The sequence below is a fragment of the Trichosurus vulpecula genome, chromosome 6 (genome assembly GCF_011100635.1).
Source record: "Trichosurus vulpecula isolate mTriVul1 chromosome 6, mTriVul1.pri, whole genome shotgun sequence".
NCBI classification, from domain to species: Eukaryota; Metazoa; Chordata; class Mammalia; order Diprotodontia; family Phalangeridae; genus Trichosurus; species Trichosurus vulpecula.
Window position 1 is genome coordinate 221,788,953 of NC_050578.1, and position 21,533 is coordinate 221,810,485.

Genomic DNA, 21,533 nt, shown 5'->3' on the forward strand with positions numbered 1-21,533 from the left:
TTTTCCCACTGTATGCTGCCTTTCGTGTAAAACAATAGATGTGGTATTATAGTCTCCATTTGCTGTTCAGATTCAAAGACCACTCCAACCCTGCCTCCAACCCTTCCTTGTCAAAGAAAACAATCCCAGTTCCTTTATTCTGACCAATTCCATATAATTTAAAACTTCCTCAGACTGCAAAGAGTTTATAAGTGAGTTAGAGGAGAAGTGTAGACAATGAGTATAGACAGTGTAAGGTATGCCTGCATCAAAATCCAGCTGAGTCTTTGGAGCTGGCAATATCTAGATAAGAAAGAGTATGAATGAAGTTAGACAAGAAAAAATTAGATAATAAAAACTTAATAATATAATAAAACTTCCAGCGCTATAATAATGATAACTTAAAACTTCCCCTACCTTGGACATAGATAGCTCCCTCTACACTCAGACCTCAGTCCCTATGATGTAGCCCAGGGAGAAGGCAATGCCAATGACCAGTTGCTCTCCATTGGCACCAGGGCATCAACCTGTCAGGAGGTCAGCGTCAACGTATCAGCGTGGCCCGGGCACTCTACCAGCACACCAATGTTGTGTTCTTGGTAAGTCTGCCTAGCCATCTCCCCCATCACCCCCTCCACCCACATCTCATCCCACCACATTGTACATGCTTAGCCCCTGCCCTGCATGACTATATATTTTACTGGCACAGTTAAGTGGTGGGAGTATTATTAACGCCCCATTTTACAGATGAGGCTCAGAGAGGTGGTGACTAGCAAATGGTAATGCAACAAATACATCAAAAAGCCAAGTTTCTGAGTCAGGTCTTTTGACTCCCAAGTCTAAGATTTAGTCTGGGGGAGGGAGGAAGAAAGTACAGGATGGGGGCAGGTGGAACAAATCCTAGGAGGCACCTGTACCCTACCTTTCCCACCCTGAATGCCCCTCAAAGATGTGATGAGAGAAGAAAAGAAGAATCATCATGGTTATCCCATGATGGCACTTCAAAATGAGAAAGATGCTAAGTATACCACCTCCCTACATTTCTACGGTGATCAGCGGCTTGTAAAGTCTTGTCCTGGATATCTTGTTTGGTCTTCATAGGACCTTTGTGACACAGGTAGTGTCTCACACTGAGTCTCTTAAAGATGTAGCAACTTTTCTAAGGTCATATCGCTAAGTAGCAAGGCCTAGGACTGGTGTTATTCCAATTAATATCATTATTATCATTATATACCCACTTTACAAGTTCCTGTCTCTAATCTCTCCTTCCTCTGCTCAGGATGATCCATTCTCAGCCCTGGACATCCACCTGAGTGACCACTTAATGCAGGCTGGGATCCTTGAGTTGCTCCGGGAAGACAAGAGGACTGTGGTCCTAGTGACCCACAAGCTGCAGTACCTGCCCCATGCAGACTGGGTGAGAGCCTGGCTGAAGAGCACCAAGGATCATAAGTTTAGGGGGTTAGGGAAAAGAAGAAAGGGAAGGAGAGGGAAAGAGGGAGTCAACAACTAAAATCCATTCTGATGTCTAGATTCGGGTCATTCTTGCAGCCAAACACAGCTTATCCAAGAGTTTTCCTGGGCTGGGATCAATCTGAACCAACAGCAGCTACCTAATTGGGTACTTGCTATGAGTCCCCAGAAGGGAATCAGTGCTGGGCACAAACTATCATTCTCCAGAGTTCTGACATTCCCCAGTCCTGGATTGGGGTCCACTGTGTGCTGGGATTCAGAAGAAGAGACAGAGAGAGCCCCAGCCCTGGAGATGCCTTAGTCTAATGAAGGAGATGTAGACTGTCTACCCTCCTCAGGGAACCTCCAGTAACCCAAAGTCCTTTTCATCAGAGAATGTCTAGTTTGAGGGGTGAGACCCAGACCCTATCCTGAGGCAACTTCCCATGAAAGATCACTCCTTCTAATGGAAGATACAACAATGATTAAAAACAACACTCACTTAGAATTCCATAACACTTTAAAGTTCACAAAGTTTTCCATGTTGTTATCTCCATCTTAGAAATGGAGTAAACCGAGGCACGGAAAGTGAAATGACTTGCCCAAGGTCACACAGCTAACAAGTCAGAGCTGGGATTAAAAGTCAGATCACTCCTGGCTCTGTGTCCAACCCTTTTTCAGACTAACCAAACTCAAAGAAAATCCCCAAGAATGGTGCAGATGGGACCAAAGCTTAGAGTCACATCAGAAACCTGATACTTTCTCTCCCCAGCCTTCTAATAGTCTAGAACCCACAGCTGGAGGGAACCTAGAGCCATCTGAGGTCCAGGCAGAGCTGCCAAGCCTCCCGTAGCCTGTTTACAGAAGGCAGTCATAGTCAGCCATGTCTTCCAGTCCTATAGCTTGGAAGTCTAAATGAATGAATTCATAGAATCACACAAGCTTTAGAGCTGGAAGGGGCTTCAGAGGACATTTAGCCTCACCTCACCTTTACCAGATGGGGAACCCAAAGCCTAGAGTGTCTAAGGTCTCACAGGGAGTGGCAAGACCAATACCAGGACCCAGGTCTCTCAGCTCCCAGTCTTTGGCTCCCTGTTTCAAATTTCTCTTCCTTCCTTTTTATAGACTATTTTCAAAGAAATTCTGGTTTATTATGGCTTGCAGGCAAACACAGTGACAAAAACATTAGCTAACAAATGTGTGCCAAGTGCCAATAGAGATCCCACCAGACCTGGTGTAATGGCTGGGGAAGAATATCTTCGTATTAATCATAACAAGCAAAATTGAAAGTAGCCCAAAGGCAACACTGAGAGTGAAAGGGATTGATCATAATCAGTCATTCAACAAGCTTTCATATTAAGCTCCAGAATACTTTGAGGGCTGGACCTGGAGTCAGGACAACCTAGGTTCTAATCCTGCCTCAGACACTAATTTTGTGACCCACAGGCAAATTATTTAATCTCTCTGAGCCTCAGTCTCTCCATCTGTTATATAAAGATAATACCTATAGTGTCTGCCTCACAGGGCTGCTGGGAAGTTCAAGTGTAATAATGGGTGTGAATCGCTTTGGAAACTTTAAAACTGTATATGGAAATCTATTGTTATCTTAACTACATTACCACCAATTTATTGTATGCAAGAAGTAGTGTAAGGCACATTATTAAGGAAATATTAAAACAGAAAAGGAAGTGGTCCAGCCCTGTAACATGGTTAAGGGATAATAGATGGGCACCTTAAAAGCTGTGCTGGTAGCCAAGGAACTCGAAGGTTTTTTTCCATTTATTGCTATCATTTGTCTTTACATCATTTTTGCTTCTGAGTATACATCCCAACTCCCCTATCCACTGAACCACTCCTCATAAGAAAGAACTGAAAAAGAAAGAGAAAAAAAGCACTTTGACAGAAGCAATCAGTGCCTTAACTGAAACTGATAACGCATGCAGTATTCCGCATCTGCAGTCCACCACCCCTATAAAGAAATTAGGGAGGTACATTTTTTCAGCTCTTCTCAAGGGCCATGCTTCTTGGTTATTATGATAACACAGCATCTGATTTCTGTACCCATGGAATGTTCAAAGACCTGGAGGAAGATCTCCAGGATAATACTTATCTCTCCTTTGGAGGATTTATGGGATGTAGACAGGGCAAGAATCACACCAGATGAGATTTAAATAGGCTGAAAATGTAGAAGACAGGTCGTTGCAATTTGGACAGCAGTTGGAATGGGCCCAGTGTCTTTGCATGCTAAGTATTTTGCTGAATAGGCTGCAATCTGTACGAGGAAAGGAAGTGCCAAAAACAATGAGGACATGACTCCATGCTTTAAAGTTCATTAAGTGTATGTAAATGAACAGTGCTGACGTCTTTGAAAGTTCTTAAAAAACAGCTTGCTTTCCTTTTTTTAAAAATGTGTGTTGTTTTGGTTTGTTTTATATATCACTTTCATTTTCAAATATTTCCAAATTCTCTCCTGCCCCAAATCCCTTGTAGCAAAAGTGACTTTCTTAAGGAAATCACGTTTCCCTTCATCTGATTTTGACTCCTCATTTCCTAAGTAAGCCCTTTTTTTCCATAGATAAGACAAGGATTAAGTCCATAGCCATGCCCTGAGTTTCTATAAACTCTGAATGCGGGACCCTGTTTAATGAGATTAGACTATAATACATTTTCCATGAATTGTAAACAGGAAAAATCCAAAGTGGGAGGGAGAAAGCAGCACCCTGGGAGCTACAATAGACCAACTCTGCTGCTGTGAGACCTCCATGTGCAGCTTCTTAGTGAAAGACCCTCCCCCTTCTCCCAGCCATCCCTCCTTCCCCTGTATCCCTTCTTCCTCTGCAAGGTGACAAGAAGGCAAGTTATATGCTTGTTTTCCCAGATCATTGCTATGAAAGATGGCACCATCCAGCGGGAAGGGACACTCAAGGATATCCAGATGTCTGAGTCTCAGCTATTTGAGCAGTGGAAGACACTCATGAACCGACAAGACCAAGAGCTGGAGAAGGTGGAGCCCTAGGGACTGCTGATGTCTGGGGTTTTCAGGTCCCTCTGTTCCCCAGCAAGGGGAGTAATACCCAACCATTCCCTAATATGGTTTGTTTTGATGACAGCTTCCTCCCTGATCCAGGGGGCCCACAGAAAATGAAATCAGCATGCTCTTCTCTTGATTAGCAATGAGCTATAAGCCAGCTAGAAAGTGGGCTAGTACTCAAGAATTCTGAGCCAGGAAAAGGAAGCTACCTCTCTTCTCAGTGCCCCAGCAGAAACAGAACATGAGACTGGATGCACTCTAAGTGGTCTCATCTGGAATTTTTGAGGTGCCTGCATCATTGGTCCAGTGAAGGACAATATTTTTTAAAATAACCTAATAGGGTCCTATAAAAAAATAACCATAGGGTCCCTTGTCTAGATAACCATTGGCTCCTTTTTTCCCCACTTTTGTCTATATCTTTTGTTTTTAGATCACATTCTTTCAAATTATATCCATCCCTCTCCTTCACCCAGCAAGCTATCTCTGGTAACCAAGACTTTTAAAGAAAGAAGAGGTGGTGGGGGGGGAGGCAGCTCAACAAAACCAATCAGGATTCTATGCACGTTGTCCCCAACCTCTACAAATAGAGAAGATGCATTTTCTCAGCTTTCCTCTGGGGCCAAGCTTCTTGGTCATTCATCGCATTAAGTTTTTAGTCAATTTTAGTCTTTTATTCTTTCCATTTACATTTTAGCAGTTATTATGTATATTGTTTTCCTGGTTTTGCTTACTTCAGTTCCTATTAGTTCTTTGAAGTATTTCATGCTTCTCTGAATTCATTTTCATTGTTTCTTTCACAGTGATATACCATTAATTCACATACCATAATTCATTCAACCATCCCAAAACTGATGGGTATCTACTTTGTCTCCAGTTCTTTGAATATACAAAAAGAATATTTCAGTGTATAGGAAGCCTTTCTTTTGATCCTTGTCCTCTTTCAGGCTTATGCTATACCTCTGGGTCAAAGGATATTTTGATCACCTTTTTCAGCAAAATTCCAAATAGTTTTTCAGAATGGTTGGACCAATTCACAACTCTACCAACACTACATTGGTGTGCCTAGCTTTCTATAGCCCCTCCAACATTATTTCCAGCTTTTGACATCTTTGCCAGTTTGCTGAGCATGAAGTGAAACTTCAGAGTTATTTTTGAGTTGCACTTGTCTCATTATTAATGATTTAGCACAATATTTCCTATGGTTGTTAATAACTTTTTCATATTCTTTGACACCATTGACTCCTTTCAAATTGAAGGAGGGAGAGAAGCAGGGAGCTCCAGTGATGCAGATGACCTTTCCAGGGTCATCCCCATGTTCCCAAAGAAATTCAACTTATTTTTGGTTTCCTAGAGAGGGTTAGTAAGGTAGCAACCAGTCTGATGAATGCTCTTTATTATGCCACATACAAAGAAGAGGATGGGAAGTAAAGCTTTACCCCATGGCCCTAGACCCTTGGCTTCTAGCCTACCCCTCAAAGATCTAAGTAACCAGAAATAATTTATTACTATAGTGTAAATGGGGTTGATTAGTTACTTCACCCAATGACCTTACCCAGAGATGAGCCTTTATCTGAAAATTTTATTGTCTAGTCTTTTCCATATACCTGTCAACCCCCTTTACAATAGAATATACTTAATATAGAGTAATATTAATACTTCATATTTACATAGCACTTTAAGGTTTGTAAAGCATTCCCCTCATAATATCCCAGTGAGGTAGGTAGTGAGTCAGTCAACAAATATTTATTAAGGGACTACTATATGTGAGACCATGTGCAAAGCACTGAAAATACAAAAAAAGAAAGACAAAAAGCAGTCCCTGCTCTCAAGGAGCTCACAATCTAATGGGGGGAAACTATGCAAATAACTATGTACAACCAAGCTATATACAGGATAACTGTAAATATATAGGAAAATATATAGGTACTCGAATGAATGGGGGTCAGGAAAGACTTCTTGTAGAAGGCGGGATTTAAGCTAGAACCCAAAGGAAGCTAGAGAAGGCAGGAGGCAGATATGAGGAGGAAGGACATTCCAGGCATGGGGGACAGCCCGTGAAAGTTACCAGAGTCAGGACATAGAGTGGCTTGTATGAGGAATAGCAAGGAGACTGGTATAACTGGTCTGTAGACTATATGTTGTGGAAAAAGGATGAGAAGACTGGAGAGGTAAGAGGGGATGGGTTATGAAGGGTGGTAGATGCCAAACAGAGGGTTTTATATGTGATCCTGAAGGTGATGGGAAGCCTTTGGAGTTTATTAAATAGGAGGACAACATGCTCAGACCTGCCCTTTAGGAAGGTCAAATCAACATCTAAGTAGAGGATGGACTATGCAGTGAGAGACTTGAGTCAGGGAGGACCACCAGCAGTCTATTGCAGTAGTCCAGGTGTGACAAGAGGAGAGCCTGTACCAAGATGGTATCAATGCCAGAGAAGAGAAGGGGATGTCTAACACAGCTGAACTTAGCATCATGGAACCAAAATTCAAATCCTCCTTCTGCCACTTATTACTTGTATGACCTTGGAAAAATCACCTGACCTCTTGGGCCTCAGTTTCCTCATCTGTAAAATGAAGCAGTTGACTATATGGTCACCAAGGTCCCTTCCAGCTCAAGATCAATGATCCATGACCCTATGACTAGTTACCCCCAGGGTATCTTCCAGCTCTCCGTTTTACCAATCAGGAAACTGAGGTTCCAACAGAAATGACAGACATTGGGTCATACCGCTAGTCAATATAAAAGCCAAAAATTGAATCTAGGTCTTTTGACTCTAAGATTTTTCCAGTGGATCCATATAGGCCATCAATTCAGTTCAATCCTGATTCATTTCAATACAATAAAGAACTTATTCCATACCTGCTATATACAAAGCACTAGATTCAAGGCTGAAGAGAAAGACAGTTTGTAAAAGACATGGCCCCTGGTCTCATGGAGCTTAGACCCTACAATAGGGGTAAAGCATGTTTACAAATAGCCACAGAACAATTTCAAATATAATAAGTATAAAAGCTATTTCCAAAGTGTCATGGGAAAGTTCAGAAATCCCTTAAGCCTGAGAACAGGGAAGGCTCCAAGGAGGAGATGGCCTAGAAACATGGATTCATCTCATTCTTGCCTCCCCATCCTACTTCCCTGGCTTGGGGAAGAGCAACTGGTACTAAGCAGTTTTGTTTCCCTGGCTATCTTTCAGGAGACTGTGGTCATTGAGAGAAAGAACATGGAGGTACCAAAGGGTCTGCCCAGGGCCATGTCCTCCCGGGACGGGCTCCTACTGGATGAGGAAGAGGAGGAAGGTGAAGTAGCCTTGGTTCCCAGCTTTCGGGGTCATTCCCAGGCCTCAAAAAGGTGGCTGAGCTAGAAATATGGTAGTGGCCCTTGTCTCTGCCTGTGAAGGGGAGGTTTGAGGACTGATGTCCTTGGAGTAGGGTGGGCCTGGGGTTGAGACCACTTTGCGAGTCAGTCATAGAATTAAGGGACTAGGTCTAGGATGTGGGGACTCTGAAGGGCAACAGGCCTGAGGTCTTGAGATCCTAGGGAGACAGGTCCTTGCAATTTGGAGGGAAGTTGGAATGGGCCTAGTGTCTCTGTATGCTAAGAGTCTTTTGCTGAATCTAAGCATATAGAATTAACCACATGCTAAGGAGTAGGTTCAGTGAACCCTTGATATTCAAAGATTTTCTCACTCCCAAAGAAGTGACTATAATGGGAAGGGAGAAGAGAAGAGAGAGGTACAGCCTCCTTGTTCAGCCAAGAGAACATTTACAAGAGCAACCTATACTTAAGGGGGTCACTGGTATGGTCTATGGGCTGCGGCATTCCCGGGAATTTGAGAGTTAAGGGGATTTAGACTTGGGAGTCCAGAAATCTGGGTCTTAGATTCAGCTCCCCTGCCAATTTGCTATGTGACCTTAAGCAAGTCACTAACCCTCTTTGTTAGCTTCTTTCTCCATCTATAAAATAGGGGGTGAAATTCCCTGGCCAACCCACCTCCCTGGACAATTTTGTAAAGATTAGATTGTATCAAATGAGATAACAGATCCAAAGCCCTTTGAGAGGTATAGAGCCATGCCAACATGAGGTGACGGTAAGAACATCCTTAACCACTCACAGAGGATATGGCAGAGAGTGAAGAAGAAGACAACCTATCATCTCTGCTGCACCAACGAGCCAAGATACCATGGCAAGCCTGTGCCAAGTACCTGTCCACAGCTGGCGTGCTGCTTCTGCCCCTGCTGGTCTTCTCGCAGTTGCTCAAGCATATTGTGTTAGTTGCCATAGACTACTGCCTGGCCAACTGGACGGATAGTGCCCTGGCCCTGGGCCCAGCTACAAGGAACTGCTCCCTCAGTGAGGTAACTTCAAGCAGGCCAGAAGGCCCAAGAAAACAGGGAGGGCCAGGGGTGCTCTGGGGTGTGGAATGCCAGCAAACTAGCAAAAATGGAACTAGCAAGTGTGGGTGGGGCTGCAGAATGCTAGGCACACTAACACAGTGCTGGTGATGCTGTGAATTGGCCCAAACATTTTGGAAAACAATTTGGAATTTTGCTCTTTAAAAAAATGATCAAAATGTGCAAAGGAGGGTATGAAAGAGTGGGACTGTGAGCTAGCCTCTTTGCAGTAAGACACCGAGATAACCTTTTATGTTTTTGACCATTGCAGGATTGCTCCTTCGACCACAGGGTTTATGCCATGGTATTCACAGCTCTGTGCAGTCTGGGAATTGTACTGTGCCTGATCACATCTGTCACTGTGGAGTGGACAGGCCTGAAAGTGGCCAAGAGGCTGCATCGAAGTCTGCTGAACCAGATTATCCTGGCCCCCATGAGGTATCTCCCTCACCCTCCTTCCCACTGCCCATCATAAAAATGCTACTTTGTCTCCTCCCCATGTCACTGAGATGCTTCATTGTCTCCTCCCCACCATACTGAGATACTACTTTGTCTCCTCTCCATCACATTCAGATATTACTTTGTCTCCTCCTCATCATACTGAGATGCTACTCTGTCTCCTCCCCATGTCACTGAGATGTTTCATTGTCTCCTCCCCATCACACTGAGATGCTACCTTGTCTCCTCTCCCTATCAAGTATTCTCATCTTCTCCTCAGGGAAATTCCCCTATCCTTTATCTTCCCTCTCCCTCTCCCCAGTGAGGTTCCTTTCCACCTCTCCAGTGGCATTCTCTATTCCCTTTCCCCTGAGGTACTTGGTTCCCCCTTCCCACTCTCTGCTAAAGAGAAGTTCTCTTCTCCCTTGCCCAGTGAGGTACCACCATCCCCCATTGCTCCTCATCTCTCCATTCTATTCAGACCAAAGGTTATAGGTTCAGTCACTTCCTTCCACACCGGCCGCAACTTACAATTGATTTGGTGTCCATGGTTGGCTAACAATCCACGTGGCTGCTCATCAATCAGTAAACAGGCAGTCTTACTTGATATTTTATAAACCCTCTACCTCACCACATTTCCTTTTGTATGCCTGAATTTTTTTAACTTTTTGCTGCTCAGATATTTGAGTTGATACCATGCATCAAAGCCTGACTACAGGGATTAGAAACTCCTGCCTGATGGAAATCTCTCTATTGGTGCATACTGGCATATTTCTGCAACTTATAGTGCCTAGAGTATTCAAGTGACTTGCCCAGGGTCACATAGCCAGAATATGTCAACAGCAGGACTTGAACCTAGGGCTTCTGACTTTAAGGCTGAATCTGTATGCACTACACCATACAACTGGCCGCACTGAGTGTTCCTATAGCAGCCTGGACAGATGGGAGCTAGGAGGGGCTGTACTGCACTCTTGGTAGGAGGAGAATAGGAAGAAGCAGTTTCTGGGAACCCGAGCCTAGATACACACTTGAAATAAATTGCTAAATAAATACACTTACATCACGAACAGGTGCTGGAATGAGTGGCTTTCCTTTTCTCTTGCTGTCTCTTAGGTTTTTTGAGACAACTCCACTTGGAAGCATCCTGAACAGATTTTCATCTGACTGTAACACAATTGACCAGGTAATGAGATCTGAGGTCTAGTTTCCATGCGCTCAAAAGGGAAAGAGAGGCTGGGATCCTCCAAGATCTTTTCTTAGACCAGGTCACCCTGTGAGTTAAGGGGGAGAAATTCCCTGCTAGAAAATGAGCAAACACATGCTCCCCCTGCTGCCTGACCCTGTGCCAGGTCCCAAAACATTTGATACAGGTATGCTTGAGAGGAGAGGGGAGAACTCAGAAGTTGATGTGAAGGACACAGGTATTTATGACCTTTTGACACTTTAGTGTATAGCCTGTCCCTAAAACTTTAGGCAACTCCAAGCACGACCCAATGTACCAGACCTTCCTGGGGATGCACACACACACACACACAAGAACACAGACAAACAAGGAAAGCCATCCAAGTAACCAGTTTCCCACAAATTATACTGTTGCTCCATGACAAGGTCTCAGCACTCTTGCTCACCCTACTTTCAAAATTTTTACAGCCATTGAGTAAAAGCCAGTTTAGGGAACACCAGCCTTGGATCCCCGTACTTTGGTATTCTAGCTACCGACAGCCTTGGCGGGGGAGAGATTGGTGCCTTTGTTAGGGCCAAAGACAAAGCTGTTGCCTTCCTGCTCCCACAGATCAACTGCTTTGAATCCTTGCTTGTGGCGATACCCTGAATGTGTGCTGTAACCTTGTCCTCAAGACAAGGGACAACTGTATTGAGAGGACAACATTATGACAAAGCCTGACCAGTACTTCTAAACATTTTGGTTTAGGGTCTCAAAAAAAGACCTATATTATACTAACATCTGCTCCAATTATCAAATATATAAATATATGCATATATCACTTCTACAGTACTTTAAGGTTTGCAAAGCACTTTATAAATAGCATCTCATTTTATCCTCACAGGAACCCTGGGAAGTAGGTAGTATTACAGATGAGGAAACTGAGACAGGCAAAAGCTAAGTGACTTGCCCAGGGTCACATAGCTAGTAAGTATCTGAAGCTGGATTTGAACTCAGGACTTTCTGACTTGAGGGCAGACCTTCTATCTATTATAATAACTAGCTGCACTACAGGTCCTAATAGTACAGCTGGGTTCAAAACAACATATAATAACTTTTGTTGTGGGGAGAATTCGATTTAACATTTACTGAGCACCTGTTATGGAAACTTATGCTGAGTGCTGGGAGGGATACAGAAGATTTAGTAAGATACAAGGCCTGCCCACAAGGAATGCATAGTCTATTTATAGAGACCACACTCCTGTCAATGAAATGACTAGCAAGTAATTAAAGATAGCAAAGGTGCCAAGTGCATGATGCAGACAGGAAGTGGCAAAGTTGTATTTAGGAATTCTTTCCAGGTAGAGGGATGATGGCAGTGACCTGGAATACGGGCACAGGAAACAGCACAGATGGCAGCCCAAAGTGGGAGACAGGAGAATAACAACAGTAGTTGGCTGTACAAGGGATAGTCTGATGGGAATGGGGAGGACAGTGATGCAGCAGTCTGACCAAGCAAGAATGCAGCTGCTTGGGGAGAGGAGGTAGCCCTTTGCCCAAAGACCCTGCCACTACCTTCAGCACAGGGGCAGGAAGGAAGGTCCTAGAAGAGGGGGTCTCTTGGGGAGAAATCCTTGAAGTGGAAGCCTAGGTGAGGGACTGGGAGTACCACATGGTATACTCCAATGGAAACCCATGAGATGGAGGGGGATAGACAAAAAGAAACACTCCACACCCCGCCTGGTGCTGGTGGTCTAGAACAAAGTTCCAGTCACCCTACCTAAGTTACATCTCTGGGATATGTCATGGGTGGCCAGGAAGGAGAAGGTCATGGTAGGACAGTGAATTCTGGGAAATGAATAAACACTTCCTATTTGGACCTTTGCCCCAATTCTCCTTCCTCTCTCTTTCCCGATCTCTTTTCAGCACATCCCTTCCACGTTGGAGTGCCTGAGTCGCTCCACGATGCTTTGTGTCTCTGCGCTGGCTGTCATCTCCTACGTCACCCCTGTGTTCCTCATTGCCCTCCTACCTTTGGCCATAGTGTGCTACTTCATTCAGAAGTACTTCCGAGTGGCATCCAGGTAATTTTTGTTTCTTAGAAAAATGTTTTCCCCTCATGGAAAGTCGGTTCTAAAAGTCATTGTGTTAGTAACTCAAGTTCAAACTCAGACTGCAGTCATCTGCATTTGACCATGGAGATATTCCCAACAGGAAGCTCCAGTGACCTAGGGGTGGGAGACCAGACACTGAGGAGAAGGAAGAGCAGGATACAGGGAGAAGAAGCCTGTTTGTTGATAGGTTTTAAGAAGTAAGAACCTTTGATAGTCTACAAAATCTTTACAGACCAGCTGAACTCTGCTATAGCCCAGTGGTTAGGAAATACTGACCTGCAAAGTCTATTCACAATTTAAAGAAAAATGATACTTTGTTTTTTGCTTGCATAATCTAGATTGCCGAGGTAATTTTGCTACTTCTATAAACTGGATGCCTACATGAAGAAATTCAACAGTTTCTATGTTTGCAGTTGACATTGACTCTAAACACTCCCTATGGTGTTTCCTCAAAGCTCCCTTGGGCCACTCAGGGGACTGCCTCATAGGTTCAGCCCCATCTCCAGCACATAAAGCCTAAATCTCTGGGCAAGCCATGTAATAACTTCTTGTCCAGGCAATTCTCTTAAGATAATAAGGTACAGACAAGTTTCTTATCTGCATCTATGTAGAGACTTCCCAATACAAATGAAATTATAGGTCTGGTCCAAAAAGAAACCTGCCACCCCAGGGGGTTTGGGTGTGCTCAAGGCAAGTAGGTGGTATAGTGGGCCTGGAGTCAAGAAGACTGAGTTCAAACCTGGCTTCAGACACTTACTAGCTATGTGACTTTGGTCAAGTCACTTAACTTCAGTTTCCTCAACTAAAATGTGTTATTGTGAGGATTGTTGTGAGAATCAAATGTGATAACATTTGTAAAGCACTTAGCACAGTGCCTGGCACATAGTAGGTCATATAAATGTTTATTCCCTTCCCTTACTAACTCAGGCAAGTGTAAGGCAGGGCAACCACATGAGTGTGACTTAAAGCCATCATTGCCACCTGTTTTCCAACAGGGATCTGCAGCAGTTGGATGACAGTACCCAGCTACCCCTGCTCTCCCACTTCTCAGAGACAATGGAAGGTCTCACCACCATCAGAGCATTCAGGTACAGACCCATCCTCCCTCTGGGGGAGCTGTTGAGAGCCGCATCATGGGGAGAGGGGTGGTCAGAAGGTCATGCGTCATCTGGGCAATGGCCCAAAGACTAGCAGAGCGGTGGTTGACCTGGGTCAAGATCCATGGGGCACACAATGACTGCTGCTGGGCATTTAAACAGCATGGTGGGGTCGACTGGGATGCAAGGACACTGTATTAGAAAGGCTGTCACGTGGAAAAGGGATTGGACTTTTTCTGCTAGACCACAAAAGACAAAACTTAAAAATGGTGGGTTAAAGTTATAGAGAAGCAAATTTTAGTTCAATGATAATGAATGATTTTAATAATTAGAAATAATTAAGCATCGTGGTGTACTGGAAAAAAATATTGTCTCTGGAGTCAAAGGACCTGAGTTTGGATAGCATTTTGAATTCCAGTGTGAGTTTGGGCAAGTCAATTAACCACTCTGGACTTCCATTTCCTCATCTTAAAATGACTAGATGAGCTCTGAGATCCTTTGGAGCTGAACAAGGCTATGAACTATTTAAATGTGAAATGGCTTGCCTCCAGTGTTAGTGAATTCTCCATCACTGGAGCCCTTCCCCAAGCCGAGAAACAATAGGACAGGAGTTCTTGATCTGGGGTCCATGAACTTAATTTTTGTTTCATATTTTGATGACTCATATTTCAATGTAATTTGTTTCTTTTGTAGTTCTATGTGTTTTATTTGATGCATTTAAAGACATTTTTCTGAGGAGGCATCCCTAAGCCAGACAATCACATGGATCTATAATGCAAAAAAGTAAAGATACCCTGATATAGCACAAAAAGTAATAAACTTGGAATCAGAGGTAGTTGTTGTTGAGTTGTGTCAGTCATGTCTAACACTATGACCCCATTTGGGGTTTTCTTGGCAAAGATACTGAAGTAGTTTGCCATTTCCTTCTCCAGCTCATTTTACAGATGAGGAAACTGAGGCAAGCAGGGTTAAGTGATTTGCCCTGAGCACACAGTCTGAGGCCAGATTTGAATTCATGAAGATGAGTCTTCCAGATTCTAAGTCTATCCACTGCACCACTGCCCTGGAGTCAGAAGTCCTGGGTTCAAATCCTGACTACTACTTAATGTTTATGTAGTAGTAGTAGTAGTAGTGTTGACTTGGGCTAGATGATCTCAAAGATCCCTTCTTAATCTAAGTCTGTGGCCAGCTAGTGTTTTAAAGGGTATTCCTGTTCTGATGTAAGTTGAGCTGAATAACCTCTGAGATCCCTTCCAATGATGAAGTTCATAGGATCATAGATCTAAAGCTGGTAAGAGTCCATTTAGTCCTACAGATTAGGAAACTGAGGTCCATGGAATTAAATGACTTGCCCAGTATCACACAGGTAATGTCAGAGCTGCTCTTTGAACCCAGATTGTCAGGCTCCAAATCCAATTCATTTTCTACTGGGTCCATGATTCCATAAAGAATCTAGCCCCAATCTATGGACCACATGGACTGATCTGAGCTGCCTCTGAAGTCCCTAGCTCCTTCATGGAGATGGTTCTCTGTTTGGGGCCCTGAGGCTTTCATTCTCATTATTTTCTAAACCTCTACTGACCAACAAAACTCTATGTGAGTCACTGCACTGAGTCTCCCGATCTTCCCAAGGTTGTTTCTCTGCCCTGGGTTCAAATGTCTACTGCCCCAAACCCTAGTTTCTTCTTTTTTCTTCCTCCTCCTACCACCACTATAGCTAGATTCCCAGTTCTGACATATGTTCTCTGCTCCCCTTCTTGCTCCTACTTTAGACTGGCCTATATTCCTCTCTTGGCTAGGAGCCTCATGCCAACATATCCAGCTCCCAGATGGATCTCTGCCCCAGCAGAAAACAGTTTATTTTGACCTAGAATATTCACAAGCCAATTTGCTGTTTTCCTACCTGGAAATAGGATGGACTTTGTCCATTCTTTAATCCTGGGCTCATTCTCCACCAACCAGGAAACTTTCTGCTCACATTTCTATGTAGCTATTTGCTTTCTAACCCCTCCCACTACCCACCACTCCCACCCATGGGAAAAAAAATAATAGCCAACAGGTCTAGTTTTTCTGTCACTTCAAAAATCAGAATAATTCCAGGGCTTGGGAAACCTATGGCCTCAATGTCACATGTGGCCCTCTAGGTCCTCAAGTTCTGTGAAGTTTGGATTCAGTCAAAGGGCCATACTTGAGGTCCTAAAAGGGCCATGTGTGGCCTCAGGACACAGGTTCCCTACCCCTGAACCCAAACTACAGGTCAAACCAAAGTTTATAAAAGATAATCTCTTTCTTCCCAGGCAAATCTCAGATACCTTGAACAACTTCCCCTCTTGGTCTCAGTTTCTTTTTCTGTAAAATTAGGGGCATTCATTAGATAATCTCCCATTTCCCTTGTGACTCTAAATCCTATGAACTATTCAAACGGCCAATAAACAAACATTTATTAGGCATCTATTCTGTGCAAAGCACTGTGCTAAGTTCCAGCAAACGCACCAAGTTTAGCTGGGACCATGCAGAATCTTTGTTCTTAAGTAAATTACAATCTGATTATGGGGATGAGACTTTAGTATGTAACACAAAGCTGGAACCAAGGTGAAACAACTAGGGTTTTGTGCCAGGGAGCTGGAATTGAGGAGGCAAAAAACATTAAACATGTATATTTCTTTAGCATTACAGGGGCTACTGTAGCAACTAATTCCACCTCCTGCTCAACTTAATTTGTCTTAACTACTTCTGGTATTATTTTCATCTCATGAATTACAGAGTTGATTTGAGGGCGTGTTTCATCCTGTTTGCCTTGGGTGTCAAAACTGCTTATTACAGATCTGATTAGCAGGCACTGGGCGCTGAGGTGCAGGAGTTTATAGAAAGGAGAAATGAGTTGTATATCAGTACTCTCCCGAACTCAGGGCCAAATTAGGAGAGCCACCCCCTAGGGTTTCTCTGATCACACATACATATCCACAAATACGCACATCTGGACAAAAGAACACAGCTGGGGAAGAGATAAAGGGAAAATGTGTCCAGATCCCTCTCCAGCATCCTCTGTCCCCATTACAGCATGCCACCTCCTCACTCTTGTAGCATCTCAGGAAAGGAATGGACCAGATGCTCACTCACTGGCCCACCTTTCCCCTCCTCTTCCAGATATGAGGCCTTGTTCCAACAGAAGCTTCTCAAGTACACTGACTCCAACAACATCGCCTCGCTCTTCCTCACAGCTGCCAACCGATGGCTGGAAGTCCGAATGGCAAGTCCAGGCCCCTGGGGGAGTAAGAGGAAGTTTTGGGGGTGAGAATCAAGGGTGTATCCAAAAGCAACCTTCAGAGGTGAGGGTGGGGGGTCTGCATATGAATAGATTAAAATAAAAAGAGGTGTTTTGGTCATAGAAAGTCCAAGTTGTCTGGTTGGGAGGAGGGAGAAGACAAGGAAGGTGGAATCATCATCCTCATCCTCATCTTCCTCTTCCTCATTGTAATCATTTATATAGCTCTGTAAGGTTTGCAAGTGTTTTACATGTTTGATACAACCAGTGAAGTAGGTACTAATAATCCCATTTTACAGATAAGGAAACTGTGGCACAGGGTGTTTAAGTGTCCAGTTAACTTGCCCAGACTCTTGGCTAGTTAAGTGTCTGAGGTAGGATTTGAACTCAGATCTCCCTGACTCCAAATTCACCCAGCTGCCTCACTAGAATTATCCATCTATACAACATAAATCAGAATAATAGTAAAATGTGAGAACTGAAGAAAACTTCAGAGATCTCTCAGTGGAGCAGTCTCATTTTTCAGACTCAATTCACCCAAAAAGCATTTATATACTGTATCTGGGGCCCTGGGCTGGGCACCAAGGATATAAAGAGAAATATAACATAGGCTCTGATCTCAAAGATTTTGCTACCTGAAGGAGAAATCGCTTCAAAAAAGGAACCATCAGGGTGGACGTGGTCTGGGAGTGGAGTCCATTCCAGGCATAGAGGATGATGAACAAGCACAGAGATGAGAGAGTATAGGAAGTGATGGGGGAGGGGCAAGGAAGTCCACTTTGGCTGGAACATAGAGAATATGAAGGCAAGTTATTTGTGATAAGACCGGCTAGAGTCAGCCCAGAGCAAGTGACTTGCCCAAAGTGTCACAACACAACTAATAAGTGGCAAAGCCCAGACTGCAGCCTCCCTCCCTCCTTCCAGTCCTCTGTTCTTCCCACTGTTAAGCACCTTGACAAGATAGGATGCCTCCCAAATGAGGGAAGGAGATACACCATGCACCTCCACCATCCCTTGCATACAGGCCCCTGAATGTCAGACCTAAATCACCCCACTACTCATCTTTCCTCATCTGTCTTCTTGCTCCCTGTGTGTGTATGAATATACATATATGTATATGTATGTATATATATGTATATGGGTGAAGGTATGTGTCAAATGTGATCATTTCTGCTGCATCATCTGTGTAGATTATGTAGATGAAGTGTGTGCAAAAATTTGTGTATGAAGCCATCACTACTACTCACAGAGGGACTGTGTGTGTGTGAGTGTGTGAGTGTGTGAGTATGTATGTGTAAGTGTGTGTGTTTGTGTGTGTGTGTGTGTGTGTGTGCATGTGTGTGTGAAGCCTCTACCTGTGTAGTATGGCTCAGGGTATGGTACAGAAGGATTAGAAGGGAGGCTGTCTGGGGAGCTAATGATGCCTGAGGAGCCATCTTGTTCTCCCAGGAATACATCGGTGCCTGTGTGGTCCTCATCGCTGCCGTGGCTTCCATCACCAAATCCCTGCACAAGGAGCTGCCTGCAGGGCTGGTGGGACTTGGCCTCACCTATGCCCTCATGGTAAGTGAGGCAAGGTAGACCCCCTGTGTGTAAGGGAAAGATGCGGGGCCTTATCCCTAATGCGTCACCAACACCAAACGATCAGTGTTTCAGGGCCTCCAAATCATTCAGGTCAGAGTCACCCATGACTTTTAGGCAGAAAAGTTTACTAGACTTCATGCTGTTTCCAACCCCCCTACCTCCACTCCCCACCCAAAGCAGGTCAGAGATCACTTCTGGAGCTGGACTGAATCGAAAAATGATACCTCTTACTCCAAGATTGGATATTAAGAGTTTATAGTCTAACATCCACCTACCAATTTCTTTCATGCCCCATTTAGTGTCGGGAACAAGGGTCCCACAGGCAATTCTCCCCTTTAACCTATTCTCCCCAAACTTTTTTTCCCAGGTGTTTACTCTCCCCCACACTCTTCTAGCTTCCCCCACTTATAACCACTGACATTTCAATCCCTTGCCCTGCCTGACTTCAGGTCCAAGTTGTACAACTGATGTCACCACATCACTCCTATATTTACCTAGAGAAAGAGAACTGGGTGAACTGACCCCTGCTCCCAAACTAATCAATGAATAAATGTTAATTAAGTCCTGCTGTGTGGCAAGCACTGTGCTAAGAACTAGGATATGAAAAGAGGTCAAAAAACAGTCCTTAGCTTCAAGGAGCTTACAATCCGATGGGTCCCAAAGTCATAGCCCCCAACAGCTCAGCAACCCCCAAGGTTACTTATAATCTGCTCCATCTGTAATGAAAGACAATTATCTCATTTCCTGTGGCCTGGCTTTCCTCATAGGTGTCCAACTACCTAAACTGGATGGTGAGGAACCTGGCAGACATGGAGATTCAGATGGGGGCTGTCAAAAGAATCGATGGGCTTCTGAAAACTGAATCTGAGAATTATGAGGGTCTTCTAGGTAAGGAGACTCGAGAAGACGGAAGAAGGTCTTCTGGGTCAAGGAGCTCAGGAAGAAAGGGGCTTCTGGGGGAGGTGACTCAGAGGGAAAGTGAGGGACCTTTGGGGAGGTGACAGATTGACAGTGAGGGACTTTGGGGGAGATAACAGAGGGAGTGAGGGACTTTTGAGGGAGGTGACAGAGGGAAAGTGAGGGACTTTGGGGGAAGGTGCCTCAGAAGGATAGGGAGAGACTTTAGGGGGAGGTAACAGAGGGAGAGTGAGGAACATTTGGGGGAAGTGACAGAGGGAAAGCGAGGGACTTTTGGGGGTGGTGACAGAGGGAGAGTGAGGGACATTTGAGGGAGGTGACAGAGGGAGGAGAGACTTTGGGGGTGGTGGTTCAGAGGAAGAATGAGGGACTTTGGGGGAGGTGACAGAGGGAGAGTGAGGAACACTTGGGGGAAGCGACAGAGGGAAAGTGAGGGACTTTTGGGGGTGTTGGCTCAGAGGGAGAATGAGGGACTTTTGGGGGAGGTGACTCAGAGTGACAGTGAGGGATTTTGGGGGAGATAACAGAGGGAGTGAGAGACTTTTGAGGGAGGTGACAGAGGGAAAGTGAGGGACATTTGGGGAAGGTGCCTCAGAAGGACAGTGAGGGACTTTTGACAGAGGTGATGTAGGGAAAATGAGGGACTTCTGGAGGAGGTGGCTCAGAGTGACAGTGAGGGACTTTGGGGGCAGGTAACAGAGGGAGAGTGAGGAACATTTGGGGGAAGTGACAGAGGGAAAGTGAGGGACTTTTGGGGGTGGTGTCTCAGAGAGAGAATGAGGGACTTTTGGGGCATGGCGACAGAGGAAGAATGAGGGACTTTTGGGGGAGGTGACAGAGGGAGGGGGAGAATTTTGAGGGAGGTGATAGAGAGATGGCGAGGGACTTTTTGGGGAGGTGATAGAAAGTGAGGGACTTTGGGGGGAGGTGGCAGAGGGACAGTGAGAGACTTCTGTGAGACGTGATAGAGGGAAAGTGAGGGACTTTTGGGGGTGGTGGTTCAGAGGGAGAATGAGGGACATTGGGGCATGGTGACAGAGGAAGAATGAGGGACATTTGGGGGAGGTGACAGAAGGAGAGTCAGGGACTTTTGGGGGAGGTGGCTCAGAGGGCAGTGAGGGGCTTTTGGGGGAGAGGACAGAGGAAAAGTGAGGGACTTTTGTGAGAGGTGATAGAGGGAAAGTGAAGTACTTTTTGGGGAGGGGACAGAGAGACAGTGAGGGACTTTTGGGGGTGGTGGCTCAGAGCAAGAATGAGGGACTTTTGGGGGAGGTGACAGAGGGAGAGTGAGGGACTTTTTGGGGAGGTGATAGAGGGAAAGGGAAGAACATTTGGGGAGGTGACAGAGGGAGAGTGAGGAACATTTGGGGGAAGTGACAGACGGAAAGTGAGGGACTTTTGGGGGTGTTGGCTCAGAGGGAGAATGAGGGACTTTTGGTGGAGGTGACAGAGGGAGGGGGAGACTTTTGAGGGAGGTGATAGAGGGATGGCGAGGGACTTTTTGGGGAGGTGATAGAGAGACAGTGAGGGACTTTTGGGGGAGGTGGCTCAGAGGGCAGTGAGGGGCTTTTGGGGGAGAGGACAGAGGAACAGTGAGGGACTTTTGGGGAGGTGACAGAGGGAGAGTCAGGGACTTTTGGGGGAGGGGACAGAGAGACAGTGAGGGACTTTTGAGGGTGTTGACTCAGAGGGAGAATGAGAGACTTTTGGGGGAGGTGATAGAGGGATGGTGAGGGACTTTTTGGGGAGGTGATAGAGGGATGGTGAGGGACTTTTGGGGGAGGTGATAGAGAGACAGTGAGGGACTTTTGGGGGTGGTGGCTCAGAGGGAGAATGAGGGACTTTTGGGGGAAGGGGATAGAGGGAAAGTGAGGGACTTTTGGGGAGGTGACAGAGGGGGAGTCAGGGACTTTTGGGGGAGGTGGCTCAGAGGGCAGTGAGGGGCTTTTGGGGGAGAGGACAGAGGAAAAGTGAGGAACTTTTGTGAGAGGTGATAGAAGGAAAGTGAAGGACTTTTGGGGGAGGGAACAGAGAGACAGTGAGGGACTTTTGGTGGTGGTGGCTCAGAGCAAGAATGAGGGACTTTTGGGGGAGACGACAGA

General features: G+C 45.1%; 1 protein-coding gene across 1 annotated transcript in view; it reads left to right on the forward strand.

Moving 5' to 3' along the window:
* Positions 1–21,533, forward strand: part of ABCC8 (ATP binding cassette subfamily C member 8) — a 139,349-nt gene that overhangs the window by 92,968 nt on the left and 24,848 nt on the right. Inside the window, exons 21-32 of the mRNA XM_036763754.1 lie at positions 498–578; positions 1,259–1,396; positions 4,310–4,435; positions 7,656–7,758; positions 8,576–8,817; positions 9,125–9,291; positions 10,405–10,474; positions 12,380–12,537; positions 13,563–13,655; positions 16,812–16,914; positions 18,379–18,492; positions 19,281–19,401. Of these exons, the coding sequence (XP_036619649.1) occupies positions 498–578; positions 1,259–1,396; positions 4,310–4,435; positions 7,656–7,758; positions 8,576–8,817; positions 9,125–9,291; positions 10,405–10,474; positions 12,380–12,537; positions 13,563–13,655; positions 16,812–16,914; positions 18,379–18,492; positions 19,281–19,401 (1,516 nt within the window). The remainder of the gene's footprint in view (positions 1–497; positions 579–1,258; positions 1,397–4,309; positions 4,436–7,655; positions 7,759–8,575; positions 8,818–9,124; positions 9,292–10,404; positions 10,475–12,379; positions 12,538–13,562; positions 13,656–16,811; positions 16,915–18,378; positions 18,493–19,280; positions 19,402–21,533) is intronic.